Raw genomic sequence first — 25,855 nt, forward strand, 5'->3', positions numbered from 1 at the left:
GAACAGTGCTAAAGTCTAACTGCACAAGTGTCCGTGTCTTTTGACAGGAGCTTGCCGCACGTCCGGTGGAGAACAACATTCTCCCAAGAACTGAAGACGGAGAACGATACTCAGAGTTTGGGGAGAATTGCTCAGCCGGTCACTGAGAGCAGTTGACTTAAGCAGGAACCAGAATGTGTGACAGCATTGTCAGTACGAGAATGACAGAGAATGTAATGGGTTTTATGCAAGTCGAAATTTTATAAGAAGCATAAAAGCTTTATTTGGAATGGAGTCGAGAGATCTTTTTTTTGTCAACCACAAACGGGCTGTTAAAGAAAAACGCTCCCATACTAGTTTCATGCGGATGCAAGTTGACGTTATTGATTAATTCGCAATAAATAGAATGACCGGGGTGCGGGAAATCACATGGTTCACCACCCATATAATTTGTTCGAGTGACTTAAGAAATAAGCTAAAATCCATAAGTAAATTTGCAGATTGGTGAATAACGTTTGTATTTATAAAGTACATAATCACACCTTCAGTTTTAAAGACATTTTATCCCCCCGCCCCCCTCCCCAAGTTGATTGTGCTCCTGCACTGGCATTGTGTCATGAGATGGAGCATCCCATTATGTCTCCCATAGACAACACATGTAAGGGAGGCATCATTTTGTCAGTAAGCAGTGTGCCCAATGTCTGCGCTGATTAAATCTGCGCGTTAAAAAGGAGGGTGCAAGGCATTATTAGTGACGGGAATCCCTGCTCCATCTGCGAGTCGGGGAGTGCGTCAAAAAAAACGCTTCGACGACTGACCACGAGCAACACAGCTGGATACGATCACGGCGCGTAAACATTTCTCGACGATGAACACACGCTAAGCCGGGTCAAGCTAAATACACATTTCAGAGACGCGTTTATTACACGTGGCAGCTTGGAAAATAAGTAAGGGTCTGCTTTAGAATTATTTTTTTTATAATAATACAACAATATAAAAGGCGTGTATGTGTGGTCAAGCTAGTCCCATCATATATAAACGCGGCGCTTACCTTGCGACAGTGATAAGTGGCATTGACCACGCAAGTCAGGTTGTAGTTGGGCCAGCCGTCAAGGTCGGTGTCCTCTCCACAAATGACCCCGTTTCCAGCGTAGCCCGTGCGGCACTCACACTTGAACGGAGGCTCTGCAAACTGGCCCAGGTGGATGCACTTGGCGTGCTTATGGCAGTTGTGAGTGCCATCCTTGCAGGGGTTTCTGGGCTCGCACGTCTAAAAGAAAAAAAATAAACCCCCGTAAACAATCGCATTTGTTAATATTGGCATGTATATATTTTTAACAAAGTACAATTAAGTTGAGAAATTCACTCCCAATAACGTGTACATGTGGGGAGAGGCTGCACAGTGGTTTTTGCACCGCAGCACAAACCTGATTAGCTGAGTTTGAGTCCCAACCGTGGCTAACACCAGTGGTGAGTGAAATCTGAACCGGTCTTGGGTTTCCTCGCTTCACCAAACCCACACTGAAGTTTTGTCAAGCAACCCCAATGCCCGTAGGGGATTCCTTTAAATCAGCAGTGAATTGAAAAAAGCAATAATTCCAGATGCCGGGCAGCGCCGTCTTTCCATGTCCCAGCCCGCCCCACCACGCACCTGCTTTGCTCGCTTGGCATCAGACAGTCCCACGCCGAAGGGCTGGTTTCCACCGTAGCGCGCCGGGCAGGGTTGGCAGTGAAACCCGGGTGCTGTGTTCTCACAGCGATGGATCCCGTTCAGATTGAAGCAGATGTCCTTCACCTCTTCACACTGCCCATGCAAAAAGGGTGCCGTTACCGGATCACTCAAAGCGCAAGTCAAAACGTGATCGATTTCCCGAGGGTCTCCCCCAACTCCCAATTGCACCCCCGCACCCCACTCCACCATCACCGCCCTCGACAGCAATGGGAGAGTGAGGAAATAATTTCAGGAGCCCAGCCCCATACAGCTTCACCTGAAATGAATCCCTGATCATCCTCGTGTATTCCTTTTTATACTGCAACTCCCATGCAGCACATGTCGAGGCAAGGAAGCGAGTTCGCACCGAATATGGCTTTCAAAAACAATGCAGTCTCGAGAACATTCACAACAAATGAGAACAAACAACGATGGAGTAGCGAAAATGTGCTTGAGTCTGCTCTCTTTCTTTTCGCGTGCACCTCATTTATCTACGCTGCCTTTCCCCGCGGGTAAAAGTGTAAACACGGCAAACGCCTTTCGCGGAGGAAGCAGCGAATCACGTGCGGTGCATACCTCGTTAATGTCAAGACATTCTGCTCCGTTCCCACGGAAGCCAGCGGGACAGGGGCCACACTGCCATGAGCCATCTGGGAAACTCGTGCATTCGACGCCCGTGAAGCACGGGCTGGAAAGGCAGCCATCTGTGACGCGCACAAAGTATCACAAGAGACGTCACGCACAGACACACCGCTGCGTTTACAACCTTGCGTGTACGCAAGGTGGACGTGATCGCCTCTATGAGCATGACCTCGAGAGTGACCCCGTTCACAGAGGGCTTCGAATGAGCGAGCCACTTGAGACGTGAGGATAACGAGGAATTGAATTTCTAACTCATTATACACCCCCCGTGGTGCAATGGCTTGCACACTGGGCTAGCAATACAGAGATCGCCAGTTCAAATGGATCTCTCGGCGTGGCTGTGGGCCAGGCTTTGTAGACCAACCCAGCAGTATTAGTTGGTCTATCGGCAGGTGGGGTAAAGTGTGGGTATTCCCACTATCCCAAGATATTTGGCTACCGTGGATGAGTAGGCCGACACACTCTGAGAGGGGCTCTCTCTAAAGCTCCCTCTAATGGAGGCCCTTCCACATGCGGTAACATAAGCATGCATTTGCAGGGTCGCATATTAGTCTTCACCTCCACGTCTCATTAGCACAGCAGCAATGTCAAGTGTGCAAACCGAGTGAGGGGAGGCCTTCATCCAGCCGTGCGTTGACGAAGGGATATTTTAAAAAAAAAAAACGTTGAATTACTTCACGTCTCAGCAATCCTATTGCAATTACACTTCGGTTTTTCTTTTTGCACAGCTGAACAAAGGCCTCTTGTGCTTACACGCTTGCACAATGTGAAACAAGTTGACTCCGTTGTTTCAATATTAAGCTCTCTGTTGACAGCATGGTGCTGTGCAGCACAAATCGCTTTCAACACGTTATAACTCATTGTTCTGTCGATACTGCGCGATCCATTTCAGCAAAGATGTTTTTTTAGAGCTTTATGGTGGTATCAGAGATGTGAGATAGAGGCGCAGCCCTGCAACTAGCCTAGCCACACCACTGGCCGTGGGAGGGCATCCACTATCAAGGGGAGCTCTATAGGACCCCTCTAGAGGGTGGTTGGCCTGCTCTACTACCACGTTGGAGACAAGCATCTTGAGAGAAATGGGAGTCACCCACGCTTTGCCCCATCAAACTCGACCCGCTGTTCGACTAACTGTGGTCTACCCATTACGACTGCTCGGTGGACAGGGGTGGAGGGATTCATAAACCTGCGCCACTGTTTAAAATTCCGGTGCCGGGAAATTTAAAATAAAAAAACTCAAACTGGCGACCTCTGGATTGCAAGTCCCGCGTGCTAATACCACCATGGTTAGTGTGCTAACCATGGTGGTATTAGTATTGTTATTATTTGTTTTGATATCCCACACACGTCCAGTACATACAATACATGCACACAAGCAACATCATTATGTTTAACATCACCGCGCAGTACTCGACAGATGCTTCTTCGTCACTTGCAGTGGTCGACTGAAACCAGTGCAAACACAAATCTGCGTGCAGAGATTTTTCGAGTCGTGAAATGGATCCAAATGCAGCCCTCGATTTCACAGCTACACAAACACACGCATGGAAGGGCTGCAGGAGAGCTACGTCTGGTTTCCCGTTCACACGCTCGTGTTCTGCCCGCCGCCGCTGGCTTAAACGTCATCAACAGCGTTAGAGCCCTCGTCTTGCCGCTGCCATCAACAGCGTCAGCTGGGATACGGATACCCGGCGCTGCGCGTTTCCCAGCAGCCGGAGTTAACCTTGTCACTCTCTTCGCCACCACACAGTGCGTGTGTTTGCACTTTTACCGAAAATTCAGGTGCAACGTTTGATTGTTTAATCACACGAGTAGCGTCTTCACAGATAACTCCATTTCCTTACTCCTCAAATGAGGAGTGAGGAAATGGAGTTCGGTCATTTCTGTGCAATAACCATAACCATGCTGGGCCACAATCACGAGCGATTATGGAACCACAAAGGGTGAATGCAGAATTTTGATGAATCAGCATGAACGATACAATGGGTTCAACGCTGCCGTTTAATGAGCCAGAAACGGCTGAGATTTTGTGTAGGAATGTAACAGTTACAGCTGCTTCATGCAATATTCTTTATATTCTGACATCTCCCCATGGTGATGCTTTCTTTACCAATTAGGGAGCCTTAGAAGGCTCAGCACTGTGATATTAATGTTCCCATCACTCTAGTTCGCTCTACAGTTTTGTTTTTAATGTTAAAAAGGTTCTACCATGTTTCCCTTGCAAAAGACATTTTTAATTGTTGGTAAGTTGTGATCTCCATCAATAAAAAAATATTATTTCATTAAAAAACCTCAGACTACTCAAGAACACTTAAAGCTCACTGTCCATGTTGTACACTTTTATAACCTCTGCCTATTTTTATATTTGTGGGAGAGTTGGTGGTGGAGAGGACGATGAATTTGACTACTTCGCTTCGATTCCTGGCCACGGCTAACATCAGTGATGAGTGATATCTGAACTGATCCTGGGCTACCCTCTTCACTAAACCAAATTGAGCAGTGTGGTGAAGTTTGGTAAAAATAACTCCCGTGGCTGACACGGTATGGGGAGGCCTTTATTCAGCAGCGAATTGCCAATAAATATATTCACTCATATATTCCAACGTTAATCGTGCTGTTTGTTGCTGATCACTTGGCATATTGGGCCTTTGGGCCTGTGCTCAGCAACTGTGCATAAAAAAAGTAAAACAATAACATTTCTTTTTCTTGTTGCAATGCTTACAGATCTGAGCTCCTGTCAACAACCTGACGATGCTGGATGCATTCTCCAGCGAAACGTCGCACCCATTTAAGTGTTGTGAGATAACTCTCCGACAACAACAACAACAAACACCAACAACACCGGTGGCGCTGCTGCAGCAGGGATACATTTGGCCACGTTTGATTCACGTGGCCCTTATTAATTGGCTGTCTGGCAAAAGGAAGATTCATGACACGCATTTTTTGTCACACACAACCCAACAGAAAACGAAACCAATTACGAATTATGCTTCACGTTCCTAACGTGTCTCTGTGGTAGACGATAAAAAGTCACGGAAATACCGATGGGGCATTCTTCCTTGTTGCAGATGTCCGTCTCGCGTCCGTCTCCCACACATTTCTTGCCGTTGAACTGTGGCTCGGGGTTGTTGCAGAGGCGCGTGTGCTCACGGAGACCCCCGCCACACGACACAGGGCACGGTGACCAGAGAGTCCAGGGTCCCCAGTTCCCGTCGACTGAAATGACACAAACACCCGAGTTTACACCCCTGCCTACCAATGGAACAAGTGCTCTCGGTGAAAACACGCGACACCAGCCTTAAGTTAAAGAGTAGAATATCTGCGGCATTGAAAAGCATTGAAAGTGTTATTTCGGACAAAGGAAGAAGGTCGTGGTCGCAGTACCCACTGCGTTTATTTGTGCAGGGATGCTGTCGCAATGTAACGGGCAGCGGCACTGGCCTTGCAATGCAAAGGTTTCTGGTTCGTCCTCCAAGCGCGGCAATTTGAAACAATGTCCAGCCGGCGGTACGAATGGGTTCGTCGCAATTAGTCGATCGGCAGGTCGGGTGTGGGTACAGCACTCCAAACTCTTCCACGACGTCTGGCCGGCATGGTTAGAGCAAGCCAAATACCCTCTAGAGGGGCTCTATAGAGTTTGTTACAGTGCAGACCCTTCCACCGTTAGTGGCGTGAGTGACCGATTGCAGGGCTGAACCTTTATCTTTTTGACCATTGTCCATAATTTTTTTTTTTTTACTCTGGCAAACAACTAAAACAAAAAAAAGTGCAGTGTCAAGATTAACACGGAAAATCAATGGCACTCACTCGGACAGGGCTCCTTGTTGCAGGGGACGTTTTCGCGGCCCTGCCCGTTGCACTCGCGGCCGCCCAGCACAGGGACGGGAGAATTGCAGAGACGGATGCGCGTGGAGACGCCGTCGCCACACGACACGGAGCACGACGACCAGGGTGACCAGTGGCTCCAGCCGCCGTCACGTTTCACTGCGTCGCGCGCAACAACAGCAGCAGCAAGCAGCAGCAATGACACCCCGCGGGTCAAAGCGCGACAGGGCCACGACGATCAACCGCCGGGGCCCTGTCGCGCTCGCCTTGAAGGGTAACGATTGGTGCATGTTTAGGGCGCAAAAATGCATCAGCAATTCAAAGTGCCCTCCAATGTCTCATCTTAACCGTTCCAATACCCTATTGCAGTCGAAACAAGGGACCCCCCCCACCCCCCCTCCTGCCATGGCAGCTGTCCCTGTGCAGCACAAATGTTAAAAAAGGAGTGTGTTTAAAAAAGTATATTTCTAGAAAGGAAGTCAACAATTTTTTCGTGGGATATTTTTTTTTTTACTGTGTAACGATAGTTACAATGTTGTATGTCTATGAGCAGGATGCAAATAGATCATTTGTCTCGAAGGTTATGGTGACGATAATGCTGGTCAAATTCATTGGAAATTATTTTAATTTAACAAATCTGGTGCGCCGGCCCAAATAAAGCAATTATATTTTTTATTAAATGTGGCACATCGGAGCATGTGGTGTGACGATTTGAACTGGAAGCAGATGGGACCAGTTTTAATTTTAAGCATTTATATAGATATATAACTTTTGACTGGGCAAAGATTTCGTTTCATTCTGAAAATTATCTCAACATATTAACGGTGATACATTGCAACAGTTAAAATAGCATACTGTACACAAGCGCTTAGAAATAAACTGAGCAAATTGACAATACTCCATATGTTGTAATGTCCAAACTACGTTGTTGTTGAATACACAGTGTATTCACGCAGTGTGAAAGATGTAGGAAAATGTGAGTAACATAAATTATGACTTAACATGTAGTTTCGTGTGGCCGACATTACAATTCGTAAACAATTATCAGATACAAAGTTGATTACATGGCACAACTTAAAAATCATGAATGCACAACAAACGGTGACGTTATCCGTACAGATTCAATGCATAAATGCAGTGCATATAATACAAAGTGCTAACTCAAAAAACATCTAGAATAAATACAATGACAAAAGATGGAAACCCGCAACATTTAAAGTACAGTATTTATTATTTAATAAATAGATTACATAATCAACATTTTTATTTAGATTTCCAGTAGTAACTATCCCAAATGTCTGTGAAATGCTACTACCTGTCCTGAATACACCATCTCTGAGCACCAATTTCCCATTGAAGTTCTCGAAGGTATTCTGTTTTAACACCTGTCTATCTAACCTCTGATGACCTTGGCAATCTGTTTTCCATACTGGCTCTTCCACTGAAGCCAATCGTCCTCATGTTCTCAATTATATCTGAAACTTTGATCGTTCATTTTTTCCCCCTGCCGATATTTTGCCCTCCACGACCTACACGCTACCTCAGATGCCGCTGGCCACACTGTTCTCCGCAAATGCCATAAGCACAGTGCGTCTGATTCATGGGTGAGTGGAGGTTGTTTCATGTGGGCGGCAAAGCAGCCTGAAAATATTGTTAGAATTCTTCTCCGATATAAACTTGGCTCTGACATGTGGAAAGCATTGAAATGTAAAAAAAAAAATTGCAAGAAGACCGGTGCAGGGCAACGCTAGGAGCAGAGTAAGACGAAGATGATCCTGTCTCTCTCCGCCAAGCGGAATGTCTCTCTCCGCCAGCAGGCATGAGCACTGCAGGTCGGGTGGGCCGGGTCAAGTCGTGGTGACCCCTTTCCTTAACATTGCCACCTTACTCGATGGCCAGCACAATGTCTAACCAACCTTTCCAGATGCCTTCAGTACCAACGGATGAGGTCTTTTTTTACCCCCAACCCCGATGGAAAAATGCCCCTTCTTTTCAATTGTTGGAAAAATGTTGACACCTTGAACAAACAGAATTTTGTTGTAAATATATTCCACTTTAAAAGCCATAATTTGGCTTTCATAAAAGTGCCTTCTTCACAGTGAAGTTGGGGACCCTCAACTGTGAAAAGACTTGCGTGCAGAGTGCCAGATCTGCACTACTTTTGTGCTGTTGAGATTTCATAGTGGTATGAGAGCTGTGATTAGTAGACCTATTATTCACCACTAAAGCATTTTTTTTCTCAGACTCACAACATCAAAGACACTAAGTTATAATCTGGCACGTCTGCCTCTTGTTCTTTAGGCAACTTTAATTTAAAGAGCGTGGCAAGAGAGAGAGGGGTAACACATAGAGAGGTGGTTTCTTCCCTTTCGATAGTTATTTTTACAATGTCTTTTTCTGAAGAAAGCATATTAACAAAAACTGAACGTTATTTCTTTTACCTCAGTTTTACTGAACATCCTGTGATTGAAAATTATATGGTACATATTTAATGATGGTAATGATGCACTGACGCTGATCAACACCGGAGCATTTAAAACTTTTACTATTCCACCATATTCAGGATTTATCATTGTAAAAGTAATGTTGGAGTTGCTATGCAAACAAATGCAAGAGCCATAGAGTGAAACTTTAAAAATAATATTTCCTCTTTTGGGAAGAGTTATTATTTGTGCTCGTGCACACTGCCAGTGTAGTGGTTAAAGGATGTGTGTCTGGAAAATCACAGACACTTTTATGTAACTTAAGATGAATAATTAACATATAAAGCACTTTCAGGTACAGGAGAGCAAAGGTGTCATATAATCCATGACACTAAATAAGTAAATAACTTCGTATTAATTTTATAACAACATAATAAAACGATCCAGTCAACGCAAAAACAATAGATTGTGGTCGAGATAAGTATAACCTTGTGACTATGCTGATCGTTTAGCAGAGATAGCTTATGTAGTAAAAGTTATGGAGAAACCTGACGCTATTGTTAATGGCGAGGGTACATTTTAAGGTGAAGACGATAGTGATGGTGTTGCAGGAAATTACGTAAGTTATGTTATTGTTTTATTCGACTTTTAGAGTCTTAATATGGCCTCACCAAATAGATCCCTTACAGCCTTAACAGAACCCAAAGCATAGTGAAGTATGGTAAAAAAAATGATTGACATTGTTCCCTGTCGGTAGATTGAGAACGGCTGAGATATGTTTTCTAAAGTCTATTTTCACATTCTGTGTAGAAATAATGCAAATGTGAAAGTCGAATGATATAATTGTTTACATAAGCGATTTCCAGAACGATAGCATCTGCTGCTGGTTAAATGGTGACTATTATTCCGCTCTGCACTGGCGATAAATATTAGGGCCCGACACTCGTGGCTACTTTGATTGGGTGCCATTACTTCAATAAGTCTATTGGACACAGTGAGCTGGCCTGAGCCTGCCCTGATTTACACCATACAGTGAGGGGAAAAAGTATTTCATCCCCTGCTGATTTTGTACGTTTGCCCGCTGACAAAGAAATGATCAGTCTATAATTTTAATGGTAGGTTTATTTGAACAGCGAGAGACAGAATAACAACAACAAAATCCAGAAAAACGCATGTCAAAAATGTTATAAATTGATTTGCATTTTAATGAGGGAAATAAGTATTTGACCCCCTCTCAATCAGAAAGATTTCTGGCTCCCAGGTGTCTTTTATACAGGTAACGAGCTGAGATTAGGAGCACACTCTTAAAGGGAGTGCTCCTAATCTCAGCTTGTTACCTGGATAAAAGACACCTGTCCACAGAAGCAATCAATCAATCAGATTCCAAACTCTCCAGCATGGCCAAGACCAAAGAGCTCTCTAAGGATGTCAGGGACAAGGTTGTAGACCTACACAAGGCTGGAATGGGCTACAAGACCATTGCCAAGCAGCTTGGTGAGAAGGTGACAACAAATGGAAGAAACACAAAAGAACTGTCAATCTCCCTCGGCCTGGGACTCCATGCAATATCTCACCTCGTGGAGTTGCAATGATCATGAGAACGGTGAGGAATCAGCCCAGAACTACACGGGAGGATCTTGCCAATGATCTCAAGGCAGCTGGGACCATAGTCACCAAGAAAACAATTGGTAATACACTACGCCGTGAAAGACTGAAATACTGCAGCGCCCGCAAGGTCCCCCTGTTCAAGCAAGCACATATACATGCCCGTCTGAAGTTTGCCAATGAACATCTGAATGATTCTGAGGACAACTGGGTGAAAGTGTTGTGGTCAGATGAGACCAAATTGGAGCTCTTTGGCATCAACTCAACTCGCCGTGTTTGGAGGAGGAGGAATGCTGCCTATGACCCCAAGAACACCATCCCCACCGTCAAACATGGAGGTGGAAATCTGCTTTGGGGGTGTTTTTCTGCTAAGGGGACAGGACAATTTCACCGCATCAAAGGGACGATGGACGGGGCCATGTACCGTCAAATCTTGGGTGAAAACCTCCTTCCCTCAGCCAGGGCATTGAAAATGGGTCGTGGATGGGTATTCCAGCATGACAATGACCCAAAACACACGACCAAGGCAACAAAGGAGTGGCTCAAGAAGAAGCACATTAAGGTCCTGGAGTGGCCTAGCCAGTCTCCAGACCTTAATCCCATAGAAAATCTGTGGAGGGAGCTGAAGGTTCGAGTTGCCAAACGTCAGCCTCGAAACCTTAATGACTTGGAGAAGATCTGCAAAGAGGAGTGGGACAAAATCCCTCCTGAGATGTGTGCAAACCTGGTGGCCAACTATAAGAAACTTCTGACCTCTGTGATTGCTAACAAGGGTTTTGCCACTAAGTACTAAGTCATGTTTTGCAGAGGGGTCAAATACTTATTTCCCTCATTAAAATGCAAATCAATTTATACCATTTTTGACATGCGTTTTTCTGGATTTCTTGTTGTTATTCTGTCTCTCACTGTTCAAATAAACCTACCATTAAAATTATAGACTGATCATTTCTGTGTCAGTGGGCAAACGTACAAAATCAGCAGGGGATCAAATACTTTTTTCCCTCACTGTACACCGGTACTCATCCGTCAGCTCAAAGCTGAACATTATTTTGTTACGTCCGAGAAAAGGGACCATCTTCATCACGTTTCAGTGAAAAACCACTTGAAAATTATTTCGCAGTGTATATGTCGCTATCATTAATTTTAATCGTTCTAAAAATTTATGTGGTTCTATACCTCATCTCTGAGGTACAATGTATTGATTAAAGTTGAAAGAATCTGATGATCTATGAAGCTCTTTTTCACAAGTGTCCAGGCCATGCTCGAGTCGACAATGGTGGACACATTCTTTCGTGGGAAAATTGTACATGTAAGAAAGCATTATTCTTTATTTTCACATGTTATATGCAACTTGTTCACGTGACCCCTGGAGCCACTAGAGGTGCTACTTTCACCAATAAATGTAAGTATTAAAACATTCTTGAATCGTGCCTGATTGGTTGCCGTGCATGTTGTGCTGTCCTTGTGCCACTGCTCTTGTATGTCTTTGTCTCCCCTCTCTGTTCTCTTCCCATTCCCCGGTGATGTTGTATTCCTAAGATGTGTGTGCGTGTTAAAGCGCTTGGAGACACTTTGTGTTTTAGCACTCGCTTAATCACGTTGGCCACAGCCGTTGATGTCACCGCACCTCTGCCAGCGCTTTTTACCGTCTGCCAGATCCCGCTGCTGCTGCTGCTACTCAGTGGACGCCCTTACAGTATTCCATTATCGGACGTGAGCTTTACCCTTTGGTCGCCGGGACTTATGGAAATAATTCCAATGTTTGAGACGCAAAACAAAACGCAGATGCGAATTTGCGATAGCCGCCGTTGTGATCGCTGTGCGTGCACAGAGTGACTGACGCTCACCCCTCTTGTCGCAGCTCTTGGTGTGGCACTTGCGAATCTGGATGGAGGGCCCCTCGCATGTGCTGCTGATGCGGTCGCAAGAGCGGCCTCTCTGCTGGGAGCCCGTGCCGCACGACACGGAGCACTCGGTCCACTCCGACCACGGGGACCAGCCCTCGCCTTTGTCGACCGCTGGGCAAGAACGCGTTCACCGCAATTAACACAACACATTAGGGTCCCGGGCCTCGCCTTTGCAAATCGCCAAACCAAAACGCTGTCTTCACAGTTAAACATAGCGTGGATCCCCTTCTCAATTTAGATGGAACAACATTATTTCGGATAATGCCCGCGGATGGTCATGTCTTGTGTTGAGTTTGAGGTTTATTAGATAGTTTAGAAGTTAGTTTTTTTTTATTACTGTAGCTGAGAATAAATTCAGAGGTATAAAATTCCAAGTGCCCAGCAACAATCAGCACTATTGTAAAGGTGTAATAGATAAGAATTAATATCTATTGAATCTATTGAATCTACAGCCCTGTGTCAGTCCACTGCAATCATGGAAATAGTTTTTTTTTTATCAAACTTCACTTTTTTCTTTCATTGAGCAAGGTTATACAAACTTAAGAAGAAAGACGGTGGAAGGGAATTCCAAGTTGTGGACTCTTTGTTTATCGAGACAGAAATTTACCGAATACAAAATGCAAGAACACTTTAATGTCAGTTATTGATTCGATATGCTAAGAAATAACTTTGGTTAAGCAACAACTGCAAGGCCAACAGGTTGTGTGGCGTACTTATGCAGGTTGGGCAACACTCTCCCTCCAGCACGACGGCATTCATGCAGGCAACAGGAGAGCAGGACAACTGGCGACACATGGTCTTGGAGTCCTACCAAGAGAAATTAAAAACAAAAATTACACAAGCTCATACTTACTGCTTATTTGGCATGTGACCACAGGAATGCGGTACAATTTAATGCACTTAACTGTGGAAAACTATGTATTCTTGGGTCTTTCGGTAAAGTCACGTAGATAGGTTCAAAGAAAATAATGTAAAATAACAGAAAAGTACGACGTTTCGATCGCAACGTTGGCAGTCGTCTTCAGGAAAAGGGGGGTTAGCTTCTAAGAGAAACTGTTTATAAGGGTTTGAAATGGGCGTAGCCCAAATGTCAGCAGCCAATGATAATGTAAGTGTTTGGCAGAGAACCCGGTGGCGGTTCGTTTTCCACCAATCAAATGGTTGCCAGGTGAAAATTAGCATGTTAAAAAGAGATTAACATGTTCATGGGAGCTCGCAGAGCCGCAACTAAGGGGTCGGCGTGCGAAGTGACTGTGAAAGCGCAAGTTTGAAATGGGCGTAAAGCACAACTAACATCGGAAGGTGGTAGGATGGGAACATCATAGCCAGTTATGACTTATACTGGTTGATAACGTCCTTACAACGATTGCTCAGTTTGTACCCATCTTCTCCATTAAAATTGTGTCTGTGTATATATATGGATGGCTTCATAAACGAATCTTTGTTGATAGCCAGTGGGCTTGCAAAGTACCTTCGTCTTAGAGAAATAAATTTCGTGTGAGCCCACTGCATTAAAACAATGATCAGCCACGGCCGAGGTATTGGTCCTACCGTGTTTCAGATCTGCCTTATGTTCATGAACACGGTCCGAGACATGTCGCTTAGTTTCCCCAATGTAACTACTGTCACAGACACAGCTTAGTTTGTAGACGCCAGGGTATTGCATGTCAGGGATCACATCCTTCACAGATGGGATCAGATCACAAATTTTATGTACTGTGTTAAATCGAACCTGGAGCTTGTGTTTGCTCATGATTTTGGAAATATTTTTAGTGACCCCTGCTATGTATGGCAAGGTGATGGTTTTGATTGGGTCCTCAGATGGTTCTTTCCCAAAGGTTGGGATAATAGCTTTGTGGAAAACTGCTTATATTGTTTTATGCTTAGCTAAATTGTGTGGAGCTTTAGGGTAATGGTGAGTTAAAGTAATTCACGAAATAGAAACAGGTAAGTTTAACAAATCCATGGAAACACAAATGAAAAATACTCCTTGAGAAACATTACAGTTTTTGTGAAAGGCTTATTAGCCAAAGTATTCCAGAAATTGTTTGGTGCTTAGAAATAATATTTATTTTCTCGTTAATATCACAGCTCACCGAAAGAACACAGCAATATTTTGCACACTTGCTATTTATTGCTTAAACCCAGCTTGTTGACCCTTAATCATAGCACAAACTCATTATGCGGGCCGATATTTTACATGGAGTGCTGCAGCCAATAACATCTGGTAATTCAGTGACATGTATGTATGTTGAACTATGCATGTTGAACGTCTTTTGTACCGCACGTACTTAACAAGCCTGACTCTGCTGATGGGACCCAGAAGATCAAAATCGGTCCAGGGTTTGCCTGCTTAAACAGATAGTGCTTGATATTGTTCAGGATATCCAATCGGCTGACAGAAAACACGTGTGTGTGTATGTATATATATATTTTTTTTATGCTGGTGAGCTTTCATAAACACCGAATTGACTTCTGCTTATATTCGATCGTACCAGTTGCATTGGTTTAAGGGATCAGACTCGGTGGGTTGAGTCCAAGGCAGCTTTGTTTATAGAACTGCTGCCAGGAAGCATTCTGTGGCCTCATAGAAAGAGACAAGATGGGCACCACACCAGACCGGCTACCTTGCTGACGTTTTTAAATTGACTCATCCTTAAAGAACATCGTCTACTCATGCACTTTGTATCAAATCACGAAACATTTACAAACAAAGCATATATTTGCAGTAAAGTAAACAATGCATGGTTACAAGAAAAAAACACCTCCCAAGGATTACGAAAATGTCAAAAAGGCACACTCGTTCTCCGAGGCATTTATTAACTGCAAAGGCTGATTTTTGGACTACAGCCCAGGACCATGAGTAATAAATGAAAGAATATTTAAAAACACGTAACTTTGCATTAGTTTTTTGGGAACAATTCCCCAATATTTTTCTGAAAAATGTTCAATTCTCGCTTGAATAGCAGGATGCTGCCGTGGTGCGATGGTTATCCAGAGGTCATCGGTTGTATCTCCCGGTGCGGCAGTTGAAACAATGGATACATTTCAAATCCCCCCCCACCTCTATCCATCCAGCAATATCAATCGATACACCATAGTTAGTCGATCGGCAAATCACTGTCGGTGGGGTAGTATGTAGTGACACCCATCCTTTTCAAGATGTCTGTCCATTGTGGAACATTAAATCCAATACCCTCTAGAGGGGCTTTCTAGAGCTCCCTGGAGTGCAGGTCATTACACCAGCAGTAATGTGAGCAAGCAATTTGCAGGGCTGTATTTATGTACGTTGCGAACGTCTTTTGCACCGTATGTAGCCAATCCGTACTTGATTGGCAGCCACTGGTGACTTCACTGAAGTACTGTGCGTGGCTTCTTTGAAGCCACGTAGGCAGGCAGTCCACCCACCTGGCAAGTGCAGGAGAAGCAGCTGTCCACCGTCCACTCGGCGTGGTTCTCGTAGACTCGTCCATCGTGCCAGCACATGCCCTTCTCTGTGATGCCCAGACTGCGGTGCAGCTTCGTATTCTCATCACTCTGCCCACGGGAAATGTACAGAGAATAATAATAGTAATGATGAGAATCAACAATGTCATTGGTACATTCACAATACTCGTTTTCAGGATGGTCCTGCCTTTTAAAGGAGCGTATCATATTTGGGAGGAGACCAGAGTGCACGGAAAGAACTCACCACGCACACACACACACGACAGAATAACACTCAGACGGGCCAAACATACAGGTTCACAAACCCTATTTGCCACGTCGTAGTCATCGCCAATCTGTAATCTACCAACCTGTGCCTCTAAAGCGCTGGATTACAGGCACACGCATGGTGTAAATTGTTTGCCACACTGTATAACGATACAAGTTTTATATTTATATATCTGTCTGTGCTCAAAACGTGGAGGGCTCGACTCAGATTTCCAAAAGCATTCCAAACCACTCGTCCAGCTCTTTATTTAATAATTGTTGGTCTCTTTCCCATCTTCAGTTACAACTACAAAAGGTGTACATGCCCGGCTATGTTTTACTGTTGTGTCCCTCTGACAGAAAACTAGCCCTCTGTCTCTCTGCGGTAATCAACGGCGGTGTTCCTATAGATTGATTAGCCCCACCATAGTAATGTGGAGTTTCCACCACTTGCTCGGGAACATAAGTGGACGTGAGTATTACCCAGCATGTGTGCGACACAGCACAGACTTTCACACACCTAGAAAACTCACAAAGTTGAACGAGTACTCATCACATTTCAAGTGTGTAAAAGTGATCGTTTCCCTGAGGCCTAAGTAATTTCTCCAGGACAATTGTGTTGGGGTTCCACATATACACTTCATAACTTTAACTCTGCTGGAAACCATCAATATTGCCTTTGTTACGTGACCAAAATTGGAATTAGAAACCATTTTTAGCGGTATTAGTAATCATGACTTCTTCATTGAGGCTCATATCAGCGATGTTACCAGGGTCTCTGTCACCTCAGAGATATTACTTACGTCAGATTTTGTCTGTCCTCATCAGATGCCAAAGAAGATGATTCAGACTTTATTTAATTTATAATAAATGATTGCAATCCTCTTCCGATTGGAATATCTGACTTTACAAGTCCTGGCTACCAGTTGTACAACATGTTCTGCCAGAGATCTGACAAACGTTTGAAAACAATTTTCACGTGACTCCAGTTCTGCCCTTGCTTCACAGACTCATTTAGGTAGAATATATCAAAGGTTATCACTTAGAATGCTCTGAATGGTCTCGAACCTTCTAACCTGAGCTCCTGTTTCTTTATGTCCTAGGTCACGTGTTATGTTGACAAGACACTCGCCTATTACGGCTGTCTCGGTTCAAAATACAAACCACGGGGGGTGGATCATTTTGCCCATCTATGTATGTCCTGTGTCGAAGGTCTATATATATGTTGTTGATGAACGTGTTGATTTTTTGTTAATCATGTTTTAAAATGGCACAAAAAAGACAATAAACAATAGCACATAGCATATCCAACTCGCTGGGGACTGAGGTACAAATGGTTATGTGAACGGTTTGATTCGTGAGAATCTTACAATGGTTAAAGCTGCGACGTCATAGTTACACATGTAAATAACTTGATGTTTTTTTTTTTACAGAACAAACAAGGCATATTACTCGAGTTAGAAAAGTGAACGTAGAGTAGATGCAGGATGCGATGGCCGTACCAGATTCTGGATGCCATCCACAAGTTTGCTCACTATGACACGGAGTCCCTTCATCTCGGAAAACATGTGTGTAACATCCTTGCACGAGTAGTCACAGTAGCCAGCTGGCTCCAACGACTTGCCCATCTTCTGGCCCAATATGTTGTTGACAATGGCAGAACTCGCGCTCTTAAGTTCAGTCTGTTCCAAGGGAGCAAGGACCAGGCCATCTGGGAGAATATAAAGCGGGGGGAATGTCCTGTGAAAACCCCGCCACAGCAAGAAGCCAAATTGCTGACCTCAAACCGTATCGCGTAGCAAGCTTCGCTCATATCTCTTCCTGTAAGAAACGTCATAATTGTGTCACACATTATGCATCGACAACTCCCTGTCTGCAACTCTGTTCCGAGCAAATCCTCGAGATCCGTGGGTACGACTCGATAAATGACAACCGTTATCTGCACGTTGCTTTTTTCACCATTTGTGAACAAGCGCAGTTTAGAGGAGTAACACAAAAGTAATCACAGTGGGAGTTAACTTGATCTTGTTGTGCGCGGGGTCCACAGATAAGAAGACGCCATACGGGGTTGAGTTTGATTATTCTATGCAGATCCCCTGAAATCTATTGACCGCCTACACTCCTGGGTAAACAAGCATTATAATAATTATTTAAACACCATTGTAACTCATTGTGGATAATTAATTGGCATGTATGCAACAACACGGCCCTATTGCAACTGTGCAGTTTGGTGCGACTTGCTCAACAAATGGTTTCGCACCTCCAGGGGGCCGAATTCTCGTCGCGTTTTCGTCTGTCCTTTCGCCACTTTCTGTCGCAGGAAATTTATCACCTTTCCTTACGAGTTCATAGGGCGGAGATTCATTTGGAGGTTTCTGTGAAAACCTACCGAGTGAAATTACTCCCCTTTCCTTACGAGTTCATAGGGCGGAGATTCATTTGGAGGTTTCTGTGAAAACCCTACTGAGCGTTTAATTTTTTTTTGTATGTTTATTCCACAGGTCTGGCCACGCTACGGTTTGCACAGCAGCGAGCCGTCCCCCATAGCTGATCTGTACGCCACATTTGTTTTGCCGCTCTGTCCTTGCCAAATCTCCAATGGTTTGTGTGGCCCCCGGGTGTCCGAGAATGCTCTGCTGAAACTCTTACTTTCCGCGCATTCGTTGAAATAAAGTGGGGCAAAAATTCACGGTGGTTTAGTCTCGGTTAGCACGGTTGGCTAGGTACGTTGCGAAAGAAGTTCAACGTAAATGCATACAAAATATAGGTCCGCTTCAGGCCCTTTTGCAGTCTCGTCCTAGCGATTTTGCAGGAATTTGTAACGTTCCATGGAATGGTATACCAAAACAATCTGTCACATCAGCACAAATAATGTATACCTTCACTCACAGAAAGGGATATATTTGATGAGCTCAAATGTCAAAGGTTTACATTTTTATCAAATTAGAACATGAGGTAATATTTCAGTCAAGGTGTGCTTAAAGCATGTGCTTTGGCAATCTACAGCCAGTACTGGAACTTGCATATTCCTGTGGTATTCATGGAACAATAAAGTACAGTATTTAACATTATTCCATCTCTGACATCAGCTAAACTGGAGTAAATTTAACTATAAGTAGGAAGTTAGACCTTATAAACCACACACCTCGTCCTCGAACACAGAGAGCAAAACAGATTTTCTCAAGTGGTGTTCTGCCTTTTAAACAAAGTATGTTCTCATTATCGGTTGCTAGTTCTCAACAGTTTATTTGGTGATAACTTTTTTGAGACCAGAATAGTCTTATTTTCAAGAGTGATCTGGGCTTGATGTGAGTTCCAATAGGTGATGGAAGTCTGATGTTGTGTCTGATGTTCTGATCATAGGCGGATTTTGACTTCTATATTTGGGGGGGGTTTGGGGGGGTTCGCTTTGTCCCTGACATTAGGAATCGCGGGTGCATATAAATATTTTTTTGTTTAATCGTAATTGTAAACTATTGAAAATAAAATAATAAAGGTGTCCAGTTTGGGAGTATGGGGAGCCGTCCCACCCATGGTTGTGATAATGAGATACCGCCTGAGATTTTCAACATTAAAACTGCAATATTTCTGGGACATTTAGATGCAGGTTTAACTGAAAATACCTTTACTTTTTACAATATACAGTCTATCACGTGCTATGTACACAATGATGCTCTTACTACAACGGGATCAATCAAGTAAAGCAGGAAAATTAACAAGGAAAGCAATTTAATTTCAACAGAAACCTGAATTACCCTGTTTACATTATTAGTATATTCTTTGGTTCTTTCGGTAAAGTCACGTAGGTGAAAAAATAATAAAATAAATCACGACGTTGCGTCGTGATCAAAAAAATTATTTTTTCACCTACGTGACTTTACCGAAAGAAGCAAAGAATACGGATCCTTGCAGTCACGAAAACTTCAAATCTACTTTATTAGTATTTTGTAATGGCCTTTTAAAAAGTCACGGCTGTCGCTTTGCGTACGTGGAGGACGTGCCCTTGGCATGCTTGCAGCAACAAAAAGTAAAAAATCGAAATAAACAATGACAGTGGCGATGTTTGACACACTCTTTGTCGGTGACCTCCCGAGCCAGCGAACCTTCAACCCCCAGCCCCAACTAACTCCATCCAATCCCAACCTCCATCCCGTGGCGCCGCTTAACCCAGCATCTGTGCCATTTCCTCCACCTCCTTGTTCATTTTTTGATTGGAATACCACTTTTGGAGCTTGCAACACTAACGTTGATGGTGGTTAAGGGCTTTGCAATTCATATCTCTCTCGGTTGTGTGAACGTGAGTAAGCATCTGTGTGGTGTGTGTACGTATGCACGTCGTGTTTTTTTGGTGTAAAACATTTCTGATACAAAAAACTAATTTAGTTCATATTAAATTCCCACCGAAATGTTGACGCCATTTATATTTCTGGTCCTTTACAAACATATGTAAGACAGGTAAGTTTGCATTGTTGTTGTTATAATTAGCAGTGGTTATTTGGGACGGATATGAGGTAGTTCTGGCCAGTTCAATGTATACTTTCATATGCTAAACATCCCGTGGCAGTAGACAGAACACAGTCTTAAACCCTTCTGGAAGAGTTTAATATTGAGTTGAATGATTGCGTATGTAGTGGATTAACGCGCGCATACAGGGAGCATTGTAAAGACGCGCGAGTGGGGGTCGTGTAGGGCCGGACAGGTGCGGCGTGGGGATAAGGGCACGAGGGAGATAGCTCGTCAAGTTGTTATGGGATGCATGGCAGTTGTTGTTGTTGTTGTTGTCAGAGGCAAGGTGGCGCCACATTGTCGGGAGATGTGGGACTGATAACGGCAGGGGCCAGGGACACGAGGCGTCAATTGGGGACGCCGCTTAATCAATTGATAGTTAACGAGGACTGGGATATATTCGGAGCAGGCCAGAAGAAGACAAGAGAGAGAAGACATGAGAGATAGAACAGGCTAGCAGTGGAACAGGGAAAAAGAAGAGAGGGAGACAAGGAGAGACAGAGGCAGAGACAGAGTGAGACAGCGACGGAGAGGGGAGAGACAGCCAGAGACAGCCGAAGCCACGGGTGTTGAATGTGAAGAGTTTTGTAATAAAAGTGGCGTCGGAGAAAGGAAGAAGTCGTCCGTGTGAAGTCGACCACTACATATACACAAATGGAATACGTAATTATACCAACGTTTATAACACAACACAGTCTCTGTTGGTAATGTCACCACATTTTTTTTGTCTGGCGTGCTTTCTTAAAGCGGACATCTGAATGAGAAGACCACATTACATGATACGGATAAAGGTGTAGCCCTGCAATGTGTTTTGCTCATTGCACTGCTGGCAGAAGTGTCCCCCAACTCGAGGGAGCTCGAGTGAGCTTCTCCAGAGGGTATCGTATTTGGCTGACTCTTACATGATGGCCAGACATTTTGGAAAACGTGGGAGCATCCACAATTTACCCGACCACATGCGGACTGCCGATCAACGGCCTCGTAACCGTTTGCAGAGGCGGGGGAATTTAAGAAACGTGTGTCCATTGTTTGACCAACCACGCCGGAAGATCGAAACCGGTAACCTCTGGTTTGCAAGTGCAGCGTGCTCACCACGCTGGAAGCATTCCAGTTTTTACCAAACGATTAATGTTTTCTCCCATACTTTGGTGTACAACAAGTTCTCATGCGAATCTGGACGCTGCTCGAGAGCCACACCTCACGGACGCAGCTTTTATATAATACCCAGACCTTCTAGAGATTATCCACTTTCACCGCTTAAAAAAAGGGACACCACGCGGTATTTCCACACGTGCACAGACGAGCAAATGGGAAACAAATGGAAAACATGCGCTTGGTGTTACGTGGCTGTGGGCGCACGGCGCCCCTGCACGTTGCGCGCTCTCACCGGGCTGGGCAGTGAGTGGACATCCTCTGTTGCGGAGAAGCTCCTCCACGGCCATGCCAAAGATGAAGTGCATGTTCTGAAGCGAGCCCTGAACACACAGAGGCACGGAAAGGTGTCACTTGCAAACTCGCGGCCAGGGCTTCAGTTCACAAACGAACTCCCCTTTATGTACACATTTACTTAATATACAAGGGTTGATGGATTACACAAAATGTTGAGAAGCTCCCTTCCCATAGGCGTCGATGTACCAAACCTTGGCTTTCCAGGAGAAAGCGCTACATCAAATGTAAAATCTTGATGTGAAGCTTTCGTGACTGCAGGAATCCATACCCTATGGTTCTTTCGGGAAAGTTCCACTGCTGGATTATTATTATTTTTTCCGCCAGGGGACGACTGCTTGTGTTGCGATCGAAACGTCGTGATATATTATTTTTTGGTTTTATTTTATTTTTCTACCTACGTGACTTTACCGAAAGAACCAAAGAGTATCAAATGTAAACACCACCTGTTCCATCTGTATGGGATCGAGTGTTGCCCCCTCACACACGTGGATGGCCTCCAGGTGCTGTGGTTTCCTCCCACATGTAAACACGAATTAATTGGCCGATAACACCTTAATATGTAGAGAACTGCGAGAGCTTGGGGGGAATTTGGTGCCGGCTCACCCCCCTGGCTACTGCTGCCACCTTACCGCTTGTTTGTGGCTCCTCAAGCCTCTGAATCGTCCTCTATCTCTCTACTCCATCAATGTACACGGTGCATTAGAAGGTGAAATTATAATGATAATTGTGATAATTATTTCTTCTCACTCGATATTTTCCCTGTACGCTACTATGCTGGCTTGAAAAATAGATTACTGGCAACAAGGCATTGCCACGAGAGTAACAAGGTGCATCTATCGCTAATCATCCTATATTACTGTATCCAATACCCATGTAATCGTAAACAGATGTTTATAAACATTAGATGCATGGACATCGAATTTGGATGGAGTGTGCCAGAAATAATTCTCAGAACAACGCTCTTGACTATCCCAGCTGAAATTAATCAAAACCAGAATCTTTATTTATCCTGGAAAAAAAAAACGATCACGTGTGACGCTCTTTTTCACAGATGTCTAGTGATCACTGCTTGCACACACGCAACACATTTCACTTTAGTCTGCACTAAAAACGTGAGGATGTATTACTGTTATAAAAGGAAACAATTTGTCATGGGTTTGTTTAAAACGACTTCCCTGCTGAATGAAAGCCTCCAAATGCCGTGGAGTGGTGGCTCGAACCTAACTCTGATTACACTATGAACCCTGCGAGTGATTTCTGAACTGGTCCTGAATACCCCCCTTCACTCCCCTCCCTGACTAACGTGGTGAAGTATGGCCATAAAAACCCCATGACATGCAGTTGTGCCAATACCTTCGTCCAGCAGTGGAATGACATACGAACACATCGCAGTTATTTATCAAGCGCACAGTCTTGCAAATGAGTACTGTATAGTATTCCTTCGCTTTATAAGAAAACGCCGACGTGATTGTGTGAAAGCATCACAAAGTCCAGTATTTCGCCACGCATCACTCGTAACTAAAGGTCCACCAAGTGGCACTTCCAAGCTAATCGGCATCACAGCAGGGAGTTCATCAGACCTCAAAGGGAGGCGTTGGTTGTGTGGCTCACCTTGAAGTCGTCATCCTTGACCATGCCCTTGGCGATGTAGAGACGGCTCTGCGGGCCGGACAGCTGCTCGTAGAAGGGGCCCTCCAGGATGATGTTCTCGACGAGGTCGCAGCCGATGAAGAGCCTGGCGTGCTCGCCGCTCACGTGCAGGGTCAGGTTCTGCCAGTCGCCGTTGGCCAGGTCCACGTCCTCAAACGAGACGACGCTCTGCATGCCCTCCACGGAGTAGGCGAGGTCCAGGGTGTTGGCGATCCCGTTGGAGACGATCTGAAAGCGGCGCGCCGACGAGGCCCCGTCCTGCGGCTGGACGCTCACGAGGGCGCCGCGGGTGCGCGCATCCTGCTGGATGGAGGCGACGAACACGAAGCCCTCCTCGTCCCGCATGAGCCCCAGCAGGCGCTGCAGCTGCTGGTCCGAGGCGGCGGGGATGCGCTCGGGGTGCACCACGCGGTACGCGGAGCTGTCCGGGTCGGGGCCCCGCACCAGCCGCACCCCGCTGTTCCTGCGGTTGAGCTTGCTGATCTCGAACAGGTCAAAGACGGGGTTCTCCTCCGTGCCCAGGTCTGTATCGTCGGCACCGTGATCACCATCATTAGTCAACCTCATCAACGACATCATGAGCAGCGGCATTGCTATCATCGCCATCGTCTAACCTAGCCACGCTTGCAAACGATACGTTCCATTTGAAGGGATGATTATTATCCGGGTGAAAAATACTTTCATACGTTAAACCAAGCAATGAGGTCACAATAATCGACAAACGATAAATCGTCCGATCAATCGTTCCGCATAAAAACAGGTGGGGAAAAAAACACTATTCCCTGCATTCTATCCACATATAAACACGAAAGTGGGATCCGTAATATATTGGTCGCGAAAACCTTCGTGTTAAATTGACTAAAGTTTGAGTTCGTCAGCCGATCTGTATGGTTAGTGGCTCTCCAGACATTTGCGCAGCGCACTTTGTTCGAATTGCAACGTGGAAACAATTTTTGTGGAATGTGAACCAAGTAACGGAATCGTCCAGTGTCCGTTCAAGATATCGTTTAGAGCGCGCGACTGCCACTCACCTGAACCGTGCATCACGGGGATAAATACTACGAAAAGGCTCAGGAATGTCCATCTCTTCTGCCGCATGGCGTCCCCCTGGAGATTCTCGGTCTATTCCCGTAAGGAACACGGAATGGAAAAAAAGACGAAACACATTATTTGGTGACGCGTCGGCAGTGGTATGCAAGCACAACTAACAACAACAAAAAACAACATACAAACTCAACACTGTTGCTCTTAAATGACGATATGTGACGTTTCGGGTAATGGCCCTTCTTCACAGCACATTAACAGGTAGAATGAACAAGAGTTAAAGACAACACCATCATCATAGCGTCAAAAGTATGCTCAAATTACCCCTCTCACGACTCAAACGCAGCTCAAATATACAGCGGTCAGCTTGTACTGCAAATATTCAAACCGTGCTCAATGCAATCCGCGCTCGAGAACGAGCGCGCTCTTCATTCCGATATCAAGCAGCCACTGGAGCTATGCACTTTTAAATCATCATCATCATCTCGATTGAAAACTCACGCGTTTGGAACTGTATTTGGTGTATTTAGTCCCTTGCCCTTCCCACGCACCTCCGATTATCACGGTTGGCTACGAACGGTGCGAAAGAAGCCCCGACATACCCTCGTGCGTGCAATGGCTATGCTACTACGTACGGCGGACGAGATGAGCTTTTGCAAAAATCAAAAGTCCCGTCCGTACCTCGCGGCAGTGCCGACGCTGCAACGCGCGTTTCTGGAGACGAGACCCACGCTCGAAGCTCGTTCCTCGTGAAGCGCCCCCCCCCTCCTCCCCCCCCCCCAAAAAAAAAACCACCCCCTCTGAGCCGCTTCAAACTACGCGGAGTTTCAAGTCGACGTCGAACCTCGCAATTCTCAACTTGCGAGTGCCGGGTGGAGCTCGGGCACACGTGCGCGCGTGTGCGAGCAGCCGATGCCCCCGCGAGTGAGCGAGCGAGCGAGCGAGCTGCAGATGATTCCTCTCGCCGGAGCCTCCTCCCCTCTCCGCCTTTTATAGACGCGCCTCGCCCCGGCGGATTCCACGCAAACGCCGAGGGAAGAAGACCCCCAACCCCCCCCCCCCCTACCGCTGCCGTCACTCTCCACCCCCCCTCCCCCCCCACCGCGTGTTGTTCCACCGCGTGGAATCCGGGGCGCGTCATAACACAGCCAGGCAGCAGCAGGGATGTCTGTCTGGGGGGCAAAGGGGGGGGGGCAGGTCGTGGGGACTTCTCAACTGGTTGGTGTGGGGTGGGGATGCCTTCGGCAGGGCGCTCACTGTGAGTGGGGTTCACATTGACGACGGTCGCTTCGTGTGGGGGTGCTTACTGTGGGGGGTGACGGGGTCACTGGGAGGGTCATTGTGTGGGGCTGGGGGGTGCTTACTGTGGGGGGTCACGGGGTCACTGGGAGGGTCATTGTGTGGGGCTGGGGGGGTGCTTA

General features: G+C 45.5%; 1 protein-coding gene across 3 annotated transcripts in view; it reads right to left on the bottom strand.

Annotated features, from left to right (window-relative positions):
• Nucleotides 1-25,394, bottom strand: part of LOC116939369 (thrombospondin-1-like) — a 50,365-nt gene extending 24,971 nt beyond the window's left edge. The window contains exons 1-13 of one of the 3 annotated variants that reach the window (XM_032947623.2): nt 25,116-25,208; nt 24,422-24,512; nt 23,352-23,914; nt 21,679-21,766; nt 17,288-17,496; nt 15,501-15,629; nt 12,806-12,899; nt 12,033-12,203; nt 6,140-6,316; nt 5,375-5,548; nt 2,267-2,394; nt 1,631-1,783; nt 1,031-1,249 (exon numbers count right to left, since the gene is read on the bottom strand). In XM_032947623.2, the coding sequence (XP_032803514.2) occupies nt 1,031-1,249; nt 1,631-1,783; nt 2,267-2,394; nt 5,375-5,548; nt 6,140-6,316; nt 12,033-12,203; nt 12,806-12,899; nt 15,501-15,629; nt 17,288-17,496; nt 21,679-21,766; nt 23,352-23,914; nt 24,422-24,488 (2,172 nt within the window). In that variant the 5' untranslated portion in view covers nt 24,489-24,512; nt 25,116-25,208. Of the gene's footprint in view, nt 1-1,030; nt 1,250-1,630; nt 1,784-2,266; nt 2,395-5,374; nt 5,549-6,139; nt 6,317-12,032; nt 12,204-12,805; nt 12,900-15,500; nt 15,630-17,287; nt 17,497-21,678; nt 21,767-23,351; nt 23,915-24,421; nt 24,513-25,115; nt 25,209-25,278 lie in introns of those variants that run through there. The other 2 variants (XM_032947622.2, XM_032947621.2) reach the window with 2 other exon arrangements.
• Nucleotides 25,395-25,855: the final 461 nt, after the last annotated feature.

This window comes from Petromyzon marinus, chromosome 6 (assembly GCF_048934315.1).
Source record: "Petromyzon marinus isolate PM22_M1 ecotype Great Lakes invasive population chromosome 6, UKy_Petmar_22M1.pri1.0, whole genome shotgun sequence".
Lineage (NCBI taxonomy): Eukaryota > Metazoa > Chordata > Hyperoartia > Petromyzontiformes > Petromyzontidae > Petromyzon > Petromyzon marinus.